The sequence below is a fragment of the Podarcis muralis genome, chromosome 1, assembly GCF_964188315.1.
Source record: "Podarcis muralis chromosome 1, rPodMur119.hap1.1, whole genome shotgun sequence".
In the NCBI taxonomy this organism is placed as follows: Eukaryota; Metazoa; Chordata; class Lepidosauria; order Squamata; family Lacertidae; genus Podarcis; species Podarcis muralis.
In genome coordinates this window covers 92,446,324-92,463,632 of record NC_135655.1, presented here as the reverse complement: position 1 = coordinate 92,463,632, position 17,309 = coordinate 92,446,324, and the positions used below count along the sequence as shown (strand labels likewise).

The following is a 17,309-nucleotide window of genomic DNA, read 5'->3' as shown; positions in this document are numbered from 1 at the left end:
CTATAGTGGGGTTTTTTTGTGGGTGGGGAACTTTTTAACCCTTTCCCTCCAAGTCATTCTCTTGCCAGAAATCACCCTGACCAAACCACTCATTTACAGAATTCTGAACTTCCCTGGCTGTTTTGAGTTAGCTTCTCTGGCAGGGGTACCGAATGACTCCCAACCAGATAGCATGGCCAATGGTCATGGATGATGAAAACTATAGTTAAAGAACATCTGGGGATGTGGGTACCATATTGGCTACTCTGCTGTATAGGTCCTTCTCTATGGTCATTTGCTGCTTTACGCTTTCCCAGACTCTCCAAGTGTCCCCTCTTCTGTTGTATTTGCTATTGCTGCTTCACATGTTGTAAACACTAGCTGTGAACTTACCAGATGACATATAGAGCAAAGAAGCAAAGTCTCTTACCTATTGCCACCTGTCCTGGTAAATATAATATTAGTAATTTCAAATAAATTTACAAACCAGTGAAATAGTAAGAATCAAACTAACTGAGGGAAACCTTCAATTAGGGTTTTAAAAAAACAAACAAACACAAGTTTAGGATGCTAGAAATATGTTCTTACATTCTCTAACCCTGAAAAACGCAGTTTCAGCTTCCTTCAGTTTTCGTCAAAGAATTATTGCAGTTGCTCTATATCCACAACATAACGTGAAATTGCCATCCATCAGAAACCATGTCTCTTGAAATACAGAAGAGCATCATAGATGATTAACACATATCTTACCTTTCTTTGCTTGTCATTTTCCACATCCCTTATATTTCTTCCTATAGGGGTCCTTGTTTATCTTTTCATTTTCACTACTTTGCATAAGTTCATGTGTCAGCAGGTACTTCTACTAGATACAAAGGAGGACAGCAATCTTAATAACTTTTAGTAATTTTGTAGAAGAGGGCATTTCAGCAGGTGCAACATTAGGCACCCTTCCTAAATATCTGAACCTGCCAACTCCCACATCTCTACAGTTGTTACAGGAGCCCCTTTCCTATATCCCATGCTGCTCTGTGCTGTACATCTGGAACAACCTTCCTATGTAGAGTGTTTCCCCCCCAGATGATCAATTTATAATGCAACAAATATAAAGTTTCTCATTTGTTGATAAGTATCTTGATATCTTCTCTTAAGAAAGTGCTTCTGTTTGGGGACTAAGCATTCAAATTGCAACATCCTGTTAGGAAAATGCAGTTCTTATGCAGTTAGAAGAATATAGCAATTTGAAGTGCTGTCTGGAAAGTGGTAGCAAGAGTACCATCGGATGTGGTCCAGAATTTCATTGAGGATGAATAACTTAACTCCCCCCCCCCCAACATGCCTTTACCATATTCTTTACCACTTTACCACTTGCAAAGAGATGTCTTTCATTGCTAGCATTTTTGTGAGTTCAAGATGTAACCACTCTGGGGCCACAACTGGTGGCAGGGAAACTCCCATAATGTGTGCCTCTTGCAGTAAGAACATGTTACAAGTTTTTTAGGGGCTGTATTTACTCATTCCCTCTATATAGCAAAACTGCCCTAGTTGGAAGCATTTTTACACATTTTAGTAATTCAAAAGGCCCTAATGACATTAAGGGTTTAAATGCTACTGCACTTCCTACAACAGTTTAAGAAGGAAGCTTCTGCAAATTAGATGTGAATGCAATTGAGATTGGTCTTAAGTACATTTAAATTCACATTCAGAATATAAAAGTATAATTTTAAAAGGCATTGAATAAGTGCTTAGTAGTCTTTTACGATTTTGCTGAAAAACAACAAAAGTGCAGGATGAATTTTCTGGCCTTTTCATTCTTTGAATTGTTGCATCCTAACTGGAAAGCACTAAAAGCAAACGAGCAGGCATTATTTTACATGAGCTGGTCTTCAGCCATAAGGTATAGATTTAATTGGACCAAACATTAGTGCAGTTTTATATGCCTGGAGCATTTGAAGCAATTGGGAAATAACCAAAGAGATGCAAGTGTATGTATTAAGGGAAAAAAACCTTCACTGACCAAAATAAAACTTACATAAGGAAAGAGTCTATGATGAATTTTGGCCAAACCCTCAAGTCATAAGGAAAAGTTTGCATTCTTTCTTCAAGTGCCGTGTCTTTGTGCATAGCAGAGTGGATTCCTTTTCTCTTTCTCTTTTTTTCTATTTTTGTTTACACAGTTCAAGAGTGCAGCTGCAGATGTATTGGGAAACAATGGGGCATCTGAAGGTTCTGCGTTCCTTTTGTTTTTCAGGGGAAAGCCATCCCCGGAGGAGCGATTTGTTGTGACACCGTCCCTTGCAACAGTTGGCATGGAGACCACTCAGCTCACAGAAGAGAATACAGATTTTGCCTCCCGGGACCGCTACCACCATTCCTCTCTTATCACCAGAGAAGAGTTTGTTAATCGGTTCCAATGAGAAAGCAACATGCCCATTCAATCTGCCAGCCAATTAAAAACACTGGCCACAGACACACCACTTGATTAAAAGGCTTTCCCTTTTAGAACCGATTTTAATGAATACTGAAACTTCCAATTAAAGGAGGGAGTCGGGGGGGGGGGGAGTTTTAAAGCCTTGGCTTCCAAACTCTGTTCTGTTCTCTTCTATTCCGCCCCCCCCCCCCAAAAGGAGTTTTGCAGCTTTCCCAGAACATTGGGGGTATTTGTGTCCGATAACTCCACAGTTCATATTTTTTCTTTAAAAAATACAGTTTTATAAAGTTTTCTGGTTTTGTTGTAGACTGTTTATATGACACACTTAATTCTAATATGTCCATATCTTAGCATGTAATTCAGAAAACCATAGGTACAGGATACCAGAAGAATGAAAAAGGGAAGCAACAGTAGTCTTCAGTATAGGTAGACTCAGCAGGTGAGTTGCTAGACAACTGAGCTTTGGAGACACAGTTTTGTCAAACTTTAGCTGCCCAGAAAGAACCAATGCTAAATCTATATGTAGTGCCCCTTACCCATTGTAGTGTGAAACAGACAGCCCCGTATCAGACACGTTCTATGCAGCAACTGAGAATTTTTTTAAAAAATTAAACCATCAGAGCTTAAAATGAGGATTGCGTGTTGTGATCGGGCACAGAAATTAACTCAGAATTAACAATAAGCTGCATGCAGACAAGTGAGCAGGCTGGCAAGAGTGCTCCCTAACCTTTCTCTGGATCAAGCATAGAAACCAAGCAGGCCACCTGAGGAAGGAAGTCCCCCATCTCCACATTCTGTATAGAAGTGCAGTGGGGTGTTAGAGGGGGGATGGAGCTCCATTTCTGCCAGCTACCAGAACATTGTTGTACTTTTGTATGCGCATTTACAAGGCTGACTTAGAAACCCTCTTGACAATTTTTTATTTAACCTGGCTGAGTGCTTCTGACCCTTAAGTCTCTACCCCACCCCCAGCTACTGTGTCTATCTACCGTTTTTATCTACTGTTTTAATGATACCTGATGGTTGTGTGGAAGACAGGTCATCAAGAGGAATCATGTGTTACATGGACTCAGACTGGAGCAGTACCAGAATTCGGTATCATGGTGCTTAGGGTGGACAACATGAAACATGCCCCCGCCGCCAAACCAACCTCTTATTTTATGATGTGAAAAATTAACAGCAGTTGTAATAAAACGTTAAACAGCAAATATATTTCCAGGTCTGAATTAATCGACTCAGTTAGTGGGTACCCATGGATTATTTTCAGGAGCTCTAAGCTTGTTGCTGACTCTGGAACTGGGAGAATTGATCTGGAAGCTGTAGTGCAGAATGCTGCAGCATGAGTGCTGACAGGAACATGACCCTATAAGCATGTAGCTCCTCTCAGAAATCTGCGCTGGTTGCCTATTTGCCACTGGGCCAAGTTCAAGGTGTTAGTATATAAACATGGGACCACTTGTAGGGTTGCCTCACACAATATATGCCTATTCGACCACTTTGATCTGTAGAACTGGCATTGTTGGCAGCTGCCACGTAATACAGTGGTACCTCGGGTTACATACGCTTTAGGTTACAGACTCCGCTAACCCAGAAATATTACCTGGGGTTAAGAACTTCACTTCAGGATGAGAACAGAAATTGTGCAGCGGCAGCAGGAGGCCCCATTAGCTAAAGTGGTGCTTCAGGTTAAGAACAGTTTCAGGTTAAGAATGGACCTCCGGAACGAATTAAGTACTTAACCTGAGGTACCACTGTACTGCTAAAAACGTTTTTTGTTTAAGCAAGCCTATCAAGACACAAAGATGATCACTTTTTTAGCTGTTGTTGATTTTAATCTTTTGAATATTTATGATACCTGTTTTTAGCAACAATTTTTAATGTTTAGTTTTACATTGTTGTAAACCACCTGGAGGGTGGTTTGTTGGTTTGTTTACAATCAAACGGTATATAAATTATGTTAAATAAAATGAATAGAGTAAAAACACAGGAATTTGCCTTATACCACATTTCATTATTGAGTAATTCTTGCACAATATTGTCTGTAGTGACTAGCAGCTGCTCCATGGGATTTTGGGATGGAGCTTTTCACAGCGCTACTTGCATATTCCAGGGATTGAACTTGGAAGCATTTGCTATGCTTCCCCCACCCCCCACACTACAACTCAGCAACAGCACCTCATTTTATTAGCTCACTTTATTTGCATTCCCACTTTGCTTCTAATGGAAGAAAAGCCAGTCTTGCCAGCTAATTCAAAAATATTCTACACAAACTTCTGTAATCCACCCCTGCCCAATAATTCGGCTTCTGCTTTTACTTGCTTTTTACTTTTCACTTGCTTAAATAATCACTCTCACATGTAAGATAATAAGATACTGTGTCTAATTAATTCAGTTGCCAATTTTATCATTATTCCATATTTGGAGTCTTCGCTGGAGAACTATTAAACTTGTTTGATGCTTGTCAACTGCGAATGTGGGTGAGTGGTGTGTTTTGATTTAAACTTAATCTTCCACAAATTGCAAAGGACGAATAAGTGGCATGTATGAATGAAATATATACTTCCCCTCCCTTAGATCTTAGGGCAATTCATTGTTTCTTTTTCAGAATGTGTTCTATGCAGAAGCAAAATGTTGATGGCAGAAGGGAGGAATGGTGATTTTGCTACCATATTTCATACTACAGTTATTCAGCTGAGATGAATGGTACGTTGCAGAATTTTATGCTTAAGATATTTGTGTTATTCTGCTTGCAAGAAATGATTGCATCAAATATAGAGCAATGTTGTTTTCTTAATCATGTGGACCATTCAAAGCACATTTGTGCTACAGGTGACATCACTTCCTAATAGTGATGCTCTGCGTTTGGGATGTAAGCATAAATTCAAGAGCAGATTACATTGGTCCCAAAGCTAAGGTCTTTTCCCTAGATAGTGATATGCCTTTCATAATGCCCAAACCAGTGTGGTGGAGTCAGTGGTTAAGGTTTTGAATTAGGACCTGGGAAATCTGGATTCAAATTCCCACTCAGACAGGAAGGCTGGGTGATCTTGCATTAGCCACTCTTTCTCAAACTAACCTACCTCACAAAGTTGTTGAGAGGATAAACTTAAGAATTCCTTGGATATTTTCAGTAATCAACACTACAGTGGTATAAAAAGCTATTTGAATTCCTGCTCTTTAAATCTGCTTCATTCTTCTCTCTTGTTCGTTTCCTTTCAAAGATATACATACATATTTCTCTGAAATTATTACTTTCATTGGCTATGTGTTTGGCACACTGAAGTCTTATATGCTCCTGTGCCAATATCCTCAAAAATACCTATTTACTTATCTCCTGAAAACTCTACATGCAATTCAATTGATTGATTGTATGCCAATTCATCCATGCAGTTTCTTCCTTTCAATCTGGTTTGTCCTCTTGGAAAGAGTTCAAGTTATTGTTGCAGGTGGGTGATTTTACGTGGTAATCCAGGTTGCAAGGGTAAAATGACAACATGGAGGCAGAAAGTAAAAAAGTTAGGGGCAAGTCTTGGAAAATGATTCCAATTTTGAGAAGCCATGTATTAAAGTAGGCTGCTAACCTTAAATAAAAGAAACTTTGTGGTGCTACGATGCCTGGCAGTGATGACCATGCAAAATAAAAGATGGGAATAAACTAGAATTGTTTTCTAGTGATTGTAGTATTATTCATGCATCTAGGGCAGCACAGATGTTAATAATATGAGCCTGTTTCAGTTCCACCTTGGCAGCAAATTATTTAGAGTAAAGATGAGGGAGAAAATAGATTTAATTCTCATGAATGGGAAACCTATCTCATTCCCAAAACAACATGCAAATTGAAACATACCTATCCTCCAAAATTTTGTTTTAAAATCCTCCAACCACAAATAATGTGTACATAAATGCATATACTAGGGGAAAGTGTGCACAACATGAAAAAAGTATGCAATATTGGGCAAAACCACATATAAAAATGTGTGTACCGTATTAGGAGAAATATATTCTAAACTACTGATAATTCTTCATGAGAACTTTTATAAAAATAAATCTAAACTGATGTGGAAATGTGAAGAACTGGATTTGCCAATCCATAAATTAAGGGGCCATAGGCAGCTGGGTGTTCTCTCAGCCTCAAGTTTCCATTTGCAATGAAAGGATTTTAATGCCAAGCCATTGTATGTTGATGTAAGGATCACTGAGATAACGGCTGTGAAGCTCTGCAAGCACTATACAAGTGCCAAGAATTATTTTATTGCTGTGAGCTCTATAAGATAAAGTAGTTCTGGAGCAACAGTAGTAGTGCTATAAAGATATCACAGCTTACCTTGCATTGGTTTCCAATACAATACTGTAAAGTTAGATGCAACACCTAAAGCTTTTTTCAAGCGACTTTGTGTTTTTGCCATGCATCTTGCTTAGTAGCATGACCAACTACTACAAAGAAACATAAGCAAGCTAAATCTCTTAGCTTGGGTATGGAGGATGATAGTAATGGTGTCTTCGCAATGGAATCTCACTGCATTGGGCAGGATAGTAGAATGCCATGGAGAGTCAGATCATTGGCTCATGAGGATTGTCTACCTGGAGATACCAGGGATTGAACCTGGGACCCTCCTGCATGCAAAGCAGATGTTGTTGTTGTTTAGTCGTTTAGTCGTGTCCAACTCTTCGTGACCCCCTGGACCAGAGCACGCCAGGCACTCCTGTCTTTCACTGCCTCCCGCAGTTTGGTCAAACTCATGCTGGCAGCTTTGAGAACACTGTCCAACCATCTCGTCCTCTGTCGTCTCCTTCTCCTTGTGCCCTCCATCTTTCCCAACATCAGGGTCTTTTCCAGGGAGTCTTCTCTTCTCATGAGGTGGCCAAAGTATTGGAGCCTCAGCTTCACGATCTGTCCTTCCAGTCAGCACTCAGGGCTGATTTCCTTAAGAATGCATAGGTTTGATCTTCTTGCAGTCCATTGGACTCTCAAGAGTTTCCTCCAGCACCATAATTCAAAAGCATCAATTCTTCGGCGATCAGCCTTCTTTATGGTCCAGCTCTCACTTCCATACATCACTACTGGGCAGATACTGTACCACTAAACTATAAGGACTTCCCCTAATGCAACCTCCACCACCTCTTTCTCCTCCCAAGCTGGCAAGAGTCCTGCTCTCTCTCCCCTCCCCTCAATGTTGTAAATGTGAGATAGAAAACAGAATGGAACAATTGTGAAATAAAAGTCTGGGATAAAAGAAGACAGGCAATAAATAATTACCAGCAGAAGTAAGTTTTATTTATTGCTGGAATGAATGAGGGGTATAAATTTGATGAAAAGCAGATCAATAGTTTGAAGTTTTTTTCTTTAAAAATACCGGTATACGCATGTTGTAAGGTCACTTTAATCATTTATGTAGTGCCATAATTTGTAATGCAGTGTGTTTTTAGCTTATAAAGATTTTGGATGGAATCCTAGACAGCTACAGCACCTGTCTGGGGCAGGGATGTACTTATTCAGCCAGAACTGCTTGGGGAAGGTTTTTTTACTGCAGCCAGTCACTTGGCTGAAGGAGCTGACAAAATGCTTTTCCATGGCTATCTAGAATTGTGCCGTCTGTGTCTTTACGCATGTGTCTTGTATTTATGGTTCATTTAAAAAAATAAATTGAATGCAGGTTTTACATTTGACAGTGCAAAAAGCAGCTTCATTGCCATGCTAGAGAGCACCTGAAGATACTTATCACCATGTGAACTTCTGACAAGTCCTCTTTCCACATATCAGGGTCCTTACCTGCCCAGACCCTGCCCTTTGCAATCCACATTGCCTAGATGCCACAAATTGCTCAATCCCCGCCTCTTGCATGAACTAAGGAACACCCAACACCACCCCCACAACAAACAGCTTTCCAGACTGCTACTGGAAACCCCTCTTCATGCAAGGCTTGTGTGTGTGAAGGGTCAGGGGAAATTCCCCAGGTCAGCATTACACCCCACTGATTGCCTGGGCAGATTCTGTGATGGGGCTTCTGTTCAGCAGGAAACTTCCTGTCCTAAGTTAAAATTTCCTGTTTTCAGGCTTTTGCTTTGGGGAAAAAAAGATATCCAGGGTCTTGGGCCTGTTGTGCTCCTCCACACCAGCTTTCTAGGTGATGTGGAAGTTCCCTAATGATTTTGATAATCCGGAAACCCCGCCTGCTCCCCCCCCCCCCGAAAAAAAAGTTTGGTCTACGGATGCCCTCTGTCCTTTTGAATCTCCGGCTAGGACCATGGCTGTGGAGTGAACCACCCGAGCCGCCTGCAAGGGTGGGGGAGATGAAGGCGGGCGGCGCGCTGGGGGCGGAGGACGGAGGGAGGGAGGGGAGCAGCATCGCCCGGTGATGTCAGCTTCTAGGAGGAGCCTTGCCCTTGTGTGCTTTTACTTTCAGGCTCCGTGCAGTTCGCATGCGGCTGTGAGCCACTCGGCTGGGGCTGCTCTCTTCTGCCTCCCAGATCAGCCGCGCCTCCACGATGAAATCCCTTGATCCAGCGGCTTCGCCACGGACCCGGGGAACTCCGAGAGTAGAGGCGGCTCCTTTCCTTTGCTCGGGCTCCCTTTGCCTCCCCGCCCACTGAGCATGGTGCTTACAGCAATTATTATTAATTATTATTGTTATTGTTATTATTATTCACCACCGGGCATGTGAAGCCCCGAGCATCATGCCAGCAACGTGCACTTTTCTGATCCATCAATTCTGCCTCCTCCTGCTCGTGGGACTGCATCTCTTTGTGGGATCTTTCCCCCTCGCCTCCCCGTCCTCCTCCTCCTCCTCTTCCTCCACCACCGATCGCTCCCGTTTCGCCACGACGGGGCCGCGGGGATCTACCCCTCCCCAGGAGGACTCCTCTTTCTCGGCTGCTTCCTTGCTGCTTCCCAGGGCGAAGGAGAGCCCGGAGCCTTCCGTGGCATCTGTCGGCGCTGGAGACCTGGGTGAGTAAGAGAGCGAGAAGCGGAGAGAGGGAAGCTCGGTGGGGGGGGATGTGTGTGTGTCCGCCCGCCCGCCCGCCCACCGCCACAGCAGCTGCTACTCCGGGGGGGCTTAGCTTCATCCGGCACATTTCATCCCGCCTTGGACAGGGGTGGTGGTGCGTGGAGGATTCCTGCAGACGGATTAGAAGGAACATGCCAGCCGGCCGATTTCTGCCTCTCTGCCACCCCCTCAGCATCGCCACCACCAGTTTTCCCTTTAGCAAAAAAAGGAGCTCTAGTCCGGTGATCATTCCCACCCATGTCCCAGCAGGGGTTGCGCGTCAAAGGAAAGCCACTTCTGTCGGACAGCACCGAGTTGTTGTAGTTTTTGAAACAATAACAATAAAAAGAACTTCTGTTATTCGCCATCTCTTCTCTCTCTCCCCCCCCCCCCTCCAACCTCCCACTCTTAGGACTTTATAGGGATCCGGCTTTGGGGGATGTTCAAGTGGGGCGCAAAGAGAAAGGTTTCTTAAGCGCCACTTGCAAGCTGTTCTGCTCCTCGCTTGGGTCGGGCCCCATGTCGTTGGCAGAAGGGACACTTGGCTATGGGAGAAGGTGTTGGGAGTCCGGCTACTGAATGAACGGCATGATGGATTGTCCTGTCAAAACTTGACTGGTTTTAATTTGCAGATCTAACGAGGTTATTTTGTGTGAGAGAAGCTGCCCCGTTCACAATTAATTAATATCTAAAGACCAAAACAAATATTATTATTACTACTAGTAGTAATGTATTATGCCTCTATTTAGGACTTCTGTTGCAGTAAGTAAAGATAAATAACAGGCTTTCCAGAAAACAAGCTGCTGGAAGTAATGGAAGAATGAAAAGAATAAGAAATAATACATTTGGGCTTGATAGGTGGGTGGTATATAGAAACAGTTGGCTATTTTAAGCATACTGTACAGAAGTCTATAGGTAAAATAAGTTCGCAGAGTTCTGATGTAGTAACTTGATTGGCTAAGATGCAATCCTATACATATCTAGGAGTAAGTCCTATTGAACTTGGTGGAATGACCTTCAATCTAAGCAAAGATGCATAGCATGGCACTGTAAATGTACCTTGTCTCATTGAACAATGGTTCTCTCCCCGCCGCCATTACAACCAGTGTTTCTCCAGTTGAATGAATGGAGGCTTGTGCAGGGAGCAGAGTTTGGTTAAATATTTTACTTGTAAATTACATTGAGCCAGTTATAAACTGTTTGGACACTTGTGTTCATGATTTTCTGTCATTTCCTAATATTAAATTGATCAAAGTCTTTTCAAGAAGGATTTTTTTTTTTTAAAAAGGATGATCATGATGAAAGTTAATGTTATTGTTGTTGATTATGATAATTGCCACAAAGCATCTGATAATGAATGCAAAGAATGCAAAATAAACAAAAGTAGAAGATGCAGATAAATGTTAATTTGATTTCCTGCTATTTCTATAACTCTATAATACTGTAGAAGAGAGCAAGCAGGAGCCTGGCTCAAGAAAAGAGCAATGAAAAACTGAATAGTTAGAACACAGAGAGACTTTTACATATTTATTCAGTAGTATGCCCCATTGAGTTCATGGGACCTTACTCCCAGGTACATTTGAATCTCTGGATTCAGGGTCCCATATTGTCTGGATTCAGGGTCCCATCACTTACCTGGAAGAAAGCCCTATTGAACTCATGTATAGGATTGCACAGTCATATGAATTAGACTCTTCTGAGATGTATGTATTGCAAGAGTGGCATGAAATAGATTCTGCTTTTCTTTCCCAGGTTTATGACTATCAAAGCATGATTAGCATGTATTTAAGGAATAAGCGTGACGCTTTGACGCGGGTGGCGCTGTGGGCAAAAGCCTCAGCGTCTAGGGCTTGCCGATCGAAAGGTCGGCGGTTCGAATCCCCGCGGCGGGGTGCGCTCCCGTCGCTCGGTCCCAGCGCCTGCCAACCTAGCAGTTTGAAAGCACTCCCGGGTGCAAGTAGATAAATAGGGACCGCTTACTGGCGGGAAGGTAAACGGCGTTCCGTGTGCGGCTCTGGCTCGCCAGAGCAGCGATGTCACGCTGGCCACGTGACCCGGAAGTGTCTCCGGACAGCGCTGGCCCCCGGCCTCTTGAGTGAGATGGGCGCACAACCCTAGAGTCTGTCAAGACTGGCCCGTACGGGCAGGGGTACCTTTACCTTTTTAAGGAATAAGCATTCTCAAGTCATATATAATTCAGGATTTGAATTACAAGGGGGGTGGCTTTACCTTTTCTGCCAGTCCCCTTTGCTAAAATTGGAGGGAAACAAGAGGCTGGGACTCACAGAGAGGGCTTATCTCTTCTCCCATCATTTGAACACTGGTGCAGACGTTAAAAGAAACTTAAAGCATGCAGCAGAGGCGTCCCCTCTTTGCAACTCTTTCCACACCCAGCCATACGGAGATTCTGAAACCCAGAAAGAGGCAGTGGCACTTGAAGAAGGAATGAAAGGAGCAGGCGTCCCCTGGCTGGATCAGTTGGAGTGTGTAAATACTGTGATACCTAGAAACTTTGGCCACTGTGGATGCATAGAACTGCATCTCATCTGAAAAGGACTAGAAGGGTTTGGGCTGCAGTCCTAACCATAATTAGTAGGGAGTAAGCAATGTTGAACAAGATGGGAGTTCCTTCCAAGTGAATACACACAGGGTTGTGTTGTGTAACATAAGGTTTTCCCAGCTAGTGTGTCTCATCATCTGCTAAGGTGATGCAGAAAGTCTGGCTCTAGGGTGTGTAAATTATTGGAGATGCTGCAATTTCCTTTCTATAGTACCACAGTTATCTCTGCCAGCCACTGTACACATGGCATCATAAAGATGCAAAGGCAAGAGTTGTGATTTGACTCTGGGTGGTGAGGATACGCTGCAGATCTGCGGCATTTGGTTTACTTTCTATGCTCTGGAGATTAAGGTGGTAAGGGGCCCAGGAGAGGATAAACCTTTGGAGGAGAGGGAAAGGTTAGTAGATACCTACAGTGCTTTGCCAACTCCAGGTGTACTTCAGAACCTTGTGCTAAAGCAGAGGTCTTCTATGCCTAACTGCACAATGCACAATGTACAAATCCAAAGGCAAGTTAGTTTTGACTAGGGTTCACATGGCGTTATTTCTGTTTACCATAGACTGGAAACAATTCACCCCAGTACATGATCCTTTCTGCTAGAGCAGACTACCTTTTCATCTTTTGCATGGGCCTTTCTTCATGTAGCATGGAGCTTCCATTTGGTTCTTCAAGGCTTGATCTGGCCGGGGATCCACAAACCTGTTTTAACATACAGACTACCCTGGCGGGACTTGGGCAAATGAATGCGGTAAACTCAACCCCTGTAAAGACCCACTCCAGTGCTGTTATATAATACTGAGATTATCCTTGTTTGACTAGTATTTGTTGTAGTCACCCTTCAATAGGCCTTTGAGGTCTAGAGTTGGGCCAGAATAAATATGTTTCATGTGTTTAAAGCCAATGAAACAAATTTAAACAAGTATTTAAAGCTGTAACAATGAAAGGAAATGATGGCGGTATTTCTTGATACAGTATTTATGTCGTGATACCAGGGATAGACCAAACAGTTGGATGGATGGATGGTTTATTACTGTACATTTAGCTCACACCCTTCCTCCTAAAGAGGTCCCTGATGGCAAATACATTTGTGATAAAACAATACCATTTAAAAGCTTATTTTAAACATTTTTTTAAAAGTAAAAGTATCCAAAATCATTAAAAACAATTAATAACATCTAAAAGCATTTGAGCATTTTTTATATAAAAAAGATGCCGTCAAATAACATGTATTATTTTTTAAAATTGTGCATATAAGTAATTAAATATGTGTAGTGTCCACAATCAGAATTAAAAAATTATAGGTAGCTTTGTTGGCCCATAAGAAAAATTCCAAAATCCATATTATTGCTCTGTTTACCATTTAACCTGGTGAAGCATTCTGGAGAACTCCAAAGCTTGCGTACTGTTTTGTGACATTTTAGTTGGTCTTAAAAAGACGTGGCCCCAATATGCGTTTTGGAATCAGAACAGAGTTACTTAAGTTCAAGCCCATTTAAATCAATAAGGTTAACTGCAGCGATTGTTGTACTGGATTGTGTTCAGCAAGGATAAAAGACAAAAGTCATTTAAAGATGTGATAATGGTTACGAAGCAGGTCGGGGTGCCTGCTCCGAAATGAAATGTGTACCAGTATTGACTCCTGCAGAGCTGAGGGGAGGACTCTGAGAAGCTTCCACTTTTGCCTCTGTTCTCAAAAAAAAGTCCACTTGAATATTTGTCCATGGTCAAATAATTGTCATTTATAGACTGGAAAAGCACCCTCCCCCCCAATAAAGAATCATGGAAATGGTAGTTTACGCCTTACAGAAGTACATTTTCCAGCACCCTTAACAAACAGTTCCCAAGTTTCTTTGGGAGGTAGTTACAGGCTTTTATGGGGACACGGGTGGCGCTGTGGGTTAAACCACAGAGCCTACGACTTGCCGATCAGAAGGTCGGCGGTTCGAATCCCCGCGACGGGGTGAGCTCCCATTGCTCAGTCCCTGCTCCTGCCAACCTAGCAGTTCGAAAGCACGTCCAAAGTGCAAGTAGATAAATAGGTACCGCTCCAGCGGGAAGATAAACGGCGTTTCCATGCGCTGCTCTGGTTCGCCAGAAGCAGCTTAGTCATGCTGGCCACGTGACCCAGAAGCTGTACGCTGGCTCCCTCGGCCAATAAAGCGAGATGAGCACCGCAACCCCAGAGTCGGCCATGACTGGACCTAATGGTCAGGGGTCCCTTTACCTTTACAGGCTTTAAATAGTGTATGTGCAGGCTTACTAGATGCTGTCCAAGCCACTAGGCGGTGACTTACTATAAGCAGCATTGCTCATTATTGGAGACAGGATGCTGGGCTAGATGGTCTTGCCCTCATTGTGCCACTTTTTCAGTACTCAACTGTAAACAATGTAAAAAAAAGAAAACGACATTTACATTAAAAGGAAGGAACGATTGTCTGGTAGATAAGAAACAGGGCAGGGATTCAAAAGACCTTGGTTCAGTCTTAGACCTCCCTTTGTGACTTTAGGAAATGCAGTAGATAGGCTCTATATCTCAGTTCCTATTTGGTTATGATGGATTATTAAGAATTTCCTATCTTACACGGGGTATCGTGAGGACAGCCAGCGATAGCAGTCGGAGGAAAGTGGCTAGCTCAGAGGGTTATGAAAAACAAATGTTTGTCTGGGACCCTCCACCTTTTTCTGTGCCTTTGAGATTCAAAAATGAATAAATGAGTGCAGTTGATTTATTTGTTCGTAACATTTATATCCGGTCTCATTGTTAAGCAAGGACATTTTGGGCTGTCCGTTAGGGCATTTTGGAATGTAACCATGTTTTCAACATACGGATGGGCAGACATTTTGCTCTTGCTTCCTGAAATGCCCACAAACCCTATCATTTGTTGATAAACTCCATTTCCCCTAACACTTGTATACAGTGGTAACTTGGGTTACATATGCTTCAGGTTACAGACTCTGCTAACCCAGAAATAGTACTTCGGGTTAAGAACTTTGCTTCAGGATGAGAACAGAAATCGCGTGGCGGCAGCAGGAGGCCCCATTAGCTAAAGTGGTGTTTCAGGTTAAGAACGGACCTCTGGAACGAATCAAGTATGTAACCAGAGGTACCACTGTGTACAGTATCTTGGGTATTATATGACTAGAAGCAAAAAGCTCTCAAGCAAATAGGACCTGGGAAACCAGGGTTCAAACACGCACTTGGCCATGAAGTTCACTGAGAAACCTTGGACCAGTCACTGCCTCTCAGCTTAACGTACCTCATAGGGTTGTTGTGGGGATTAAATGAGAAGGGGGTAGAGCAGTGTGTGTCACCTTGAGTTCCTTGGAGAAAAAGGAGGGAGATAAATGCAACAAATAAATAAACAAAACAAATGATTACTCATTATCACAACAGTGGTCACATATGGCCCACTGAATCATTTTTGGATTACAGCTGTGATTGCCTTGGCGTTCTTCTTCCTCTCTATTTATGCGCTGGGCTTGGTTCTGTGGACAAACGTCTTACTAGAATAACTCAACAAATAGACTTCCCACGCTCCTGCGGAAGAGGTCCCAACAAAATACACCAGGCAAGGTATTCTCTCAATGTTACCTGTTATTTTTCAGCACCGTTTTTAGGTTTGCCTCTCTTTTGTTTTATCACAAGCGTTCAGACTTGTGCTCTAGAAAGATACAAAAACTACAGACTTTGCTCTGTCTGCATGTGGAAGCGCAGACTTGCTGTATCTGATACATATCGTATGGCATGCATAGAGGCAAGATAAAGTGAACAAGAGGGGAGAAAGGTGGCGAAGGAGAGAGGGGGAGAGATGACAGTGCTCTTTTTTTTTTACCCTAACAATAAGTTTACAATCAGGTAGCTTCAGGAAAGACTAGGAGACCAGAGAGTGTGAGGAAATACCTTATTCATACAAAATCTGGAGATTAGAGCAGCAAATTATTAATGGGTTTCCTTTAAATGGGGCTGGGGAATCTCAGGCCTCTGGGCTTCTCTCTGTGACCCTCAAAACTCTTTCCAGGCAACCATGTTCCTGCCTAGGCCACGCTCCTCACTTGGCCACCCTTGAGGGTTTTTGTCAGACTATAAAATGCCCTTGAATGCCTCTTGCTTGCTGAGATGGAAAGGGGCGTGTTTTGTGTATGTTTATAGAAATTAATTTTTGTGTGTGAGGGGTGTAGCTACTGTATCCATTGCCCCTCTCACTTTTCCTTTTGGCCTCCCACACAACTGACACATGGGATCATGAGGGAATGTGGCCCTCAGCCTAAAAAGTTCCCCTATTCCTGCTTTAAAGCTAGGTACAGGGATGCAGAAGAGGCACATCTATGACATAGTGAACTTTGTGGGAAGAAGATGTAGGCACATATTTCAAATGGTGCGATGCTAAACCACCGTGTCCTCCTGCTTCACCCCGAGGCATGGCTAGCTAGCCTATGCTTTTTTTGACCGCTCAGAACATTCCCATCCACCCTTCAGGCTGAAATCATAATTAGAGTCCACGGACAAGGAGAAAAACTTTCCCACCCAAAAGGGAAATGAGAGGCTGTGTTGCTGAGGCAGCCAGCCCAAGTAATAATATAATCTTAGAAGAATGCAGTTCCCTCGAGTAAAGGAAGTTCTAAAAACTTCAACATGCGGAGCCATTAAAATAGCTGTTGCTTGTTTGGCTGTAACTTTGTCTGCGGATCCAGGCTTCTGAAATGCGGGGTGAGGGGAGCTCAGAGTGAAGCACTGGGGGGGGGGGAGTATTTTCTTTTGTGTGTATAAATGACACACATGGCCCTTGAGATGAGAGTGGTCTCCTCAGGTGGCGTAGGCATCTTTAATATCCCAACATCTGCTCTCATTAAAACTGAGCTTCCAAGATCCAGCAACATCCATTTTGAGGCAAATAAGCCTCGCTCTGCCTTTTCTGGCCAGTGGCTATGGCGCCTCAGCGGGCAAACAAGGAGCAAAGAGGGCAGCAAGACTAGATGGGAACAGCACTAACATGAAGGAGACAAAGTCTACATACACACCATACACTGAAGCACCTAACTTTCCCCAAGAATTATGGGAACTGTAGTTCAAGGGTTCTGGGAACTGTAGCTTTGTGGAGGGGGAAACTACAGTTCCCAGGATTGTAGCCAAAATGAGGCAATGATTCAGGGACAAAGATAGCAAAAGTTGCAAAGTTGACACATTATTTGAAAAGAATAGATTATTTATACCTCTAATAAGGTAAAGAAGAAGAGTTTGGATTTGATATCCCACTTTATCACTACCCGAAGGAGTCTCAAAGCAGCTAACATTCTCCTTTCCCTTCCTCCCCCACAACAAACACACTGTGAGGTGAGTGGGGCTGAGAGACTCCA

General features: G+C 42.9%; 2 protein-coding genes across 4 annotated transcripts in view; both read left to right on the top strand.

Annotated features, from left to right (window-relative positions):
- The window catches only part of SLC12A8 (solute carrier family 12 member 8), a 63,664-nt gene extending 60,049 nt beyond the window's left edge, over positions 1-3,615 (top strand). For both annotated transcript variants that reach the window (XM_077935047.1, XM_028743791.2), the window contains one exon: positions 2,228-3,615. In XM_077935047.1, the coding sequence (XP_077791173.1) occupies positions 2,228-2,393 (166 nt within the window). In that variant the 3' untranslated portion in view covers positions 2,394-3,615. The remainder of the gene's footprint in view (positions 1-2,227) is intronic.
- Positions 3,616-8,801: 5,186 nt separating this feature from the next.
- Positions 8,802-17,309, top strand: part of HEG1 (heart development protein with EGF like domains 1) — a 58,813-nt gene continuing 50,305 nt past the window's right edge. For both annotated transcript variants that reach the window (XM_028743748.2, XM_077935001.1), the window contains exon 1: positions 8,802-9,353. In XM_028743748.2, the coding sequence (XP_028599581.2) occupies positions 9,083-9,353 (271 nt within the window). In that variant the 5' untranslated portion in view covers positions 8,802-9,082. The remainder of the gene's footprint in view (positions 9,354-17,309) is intronic.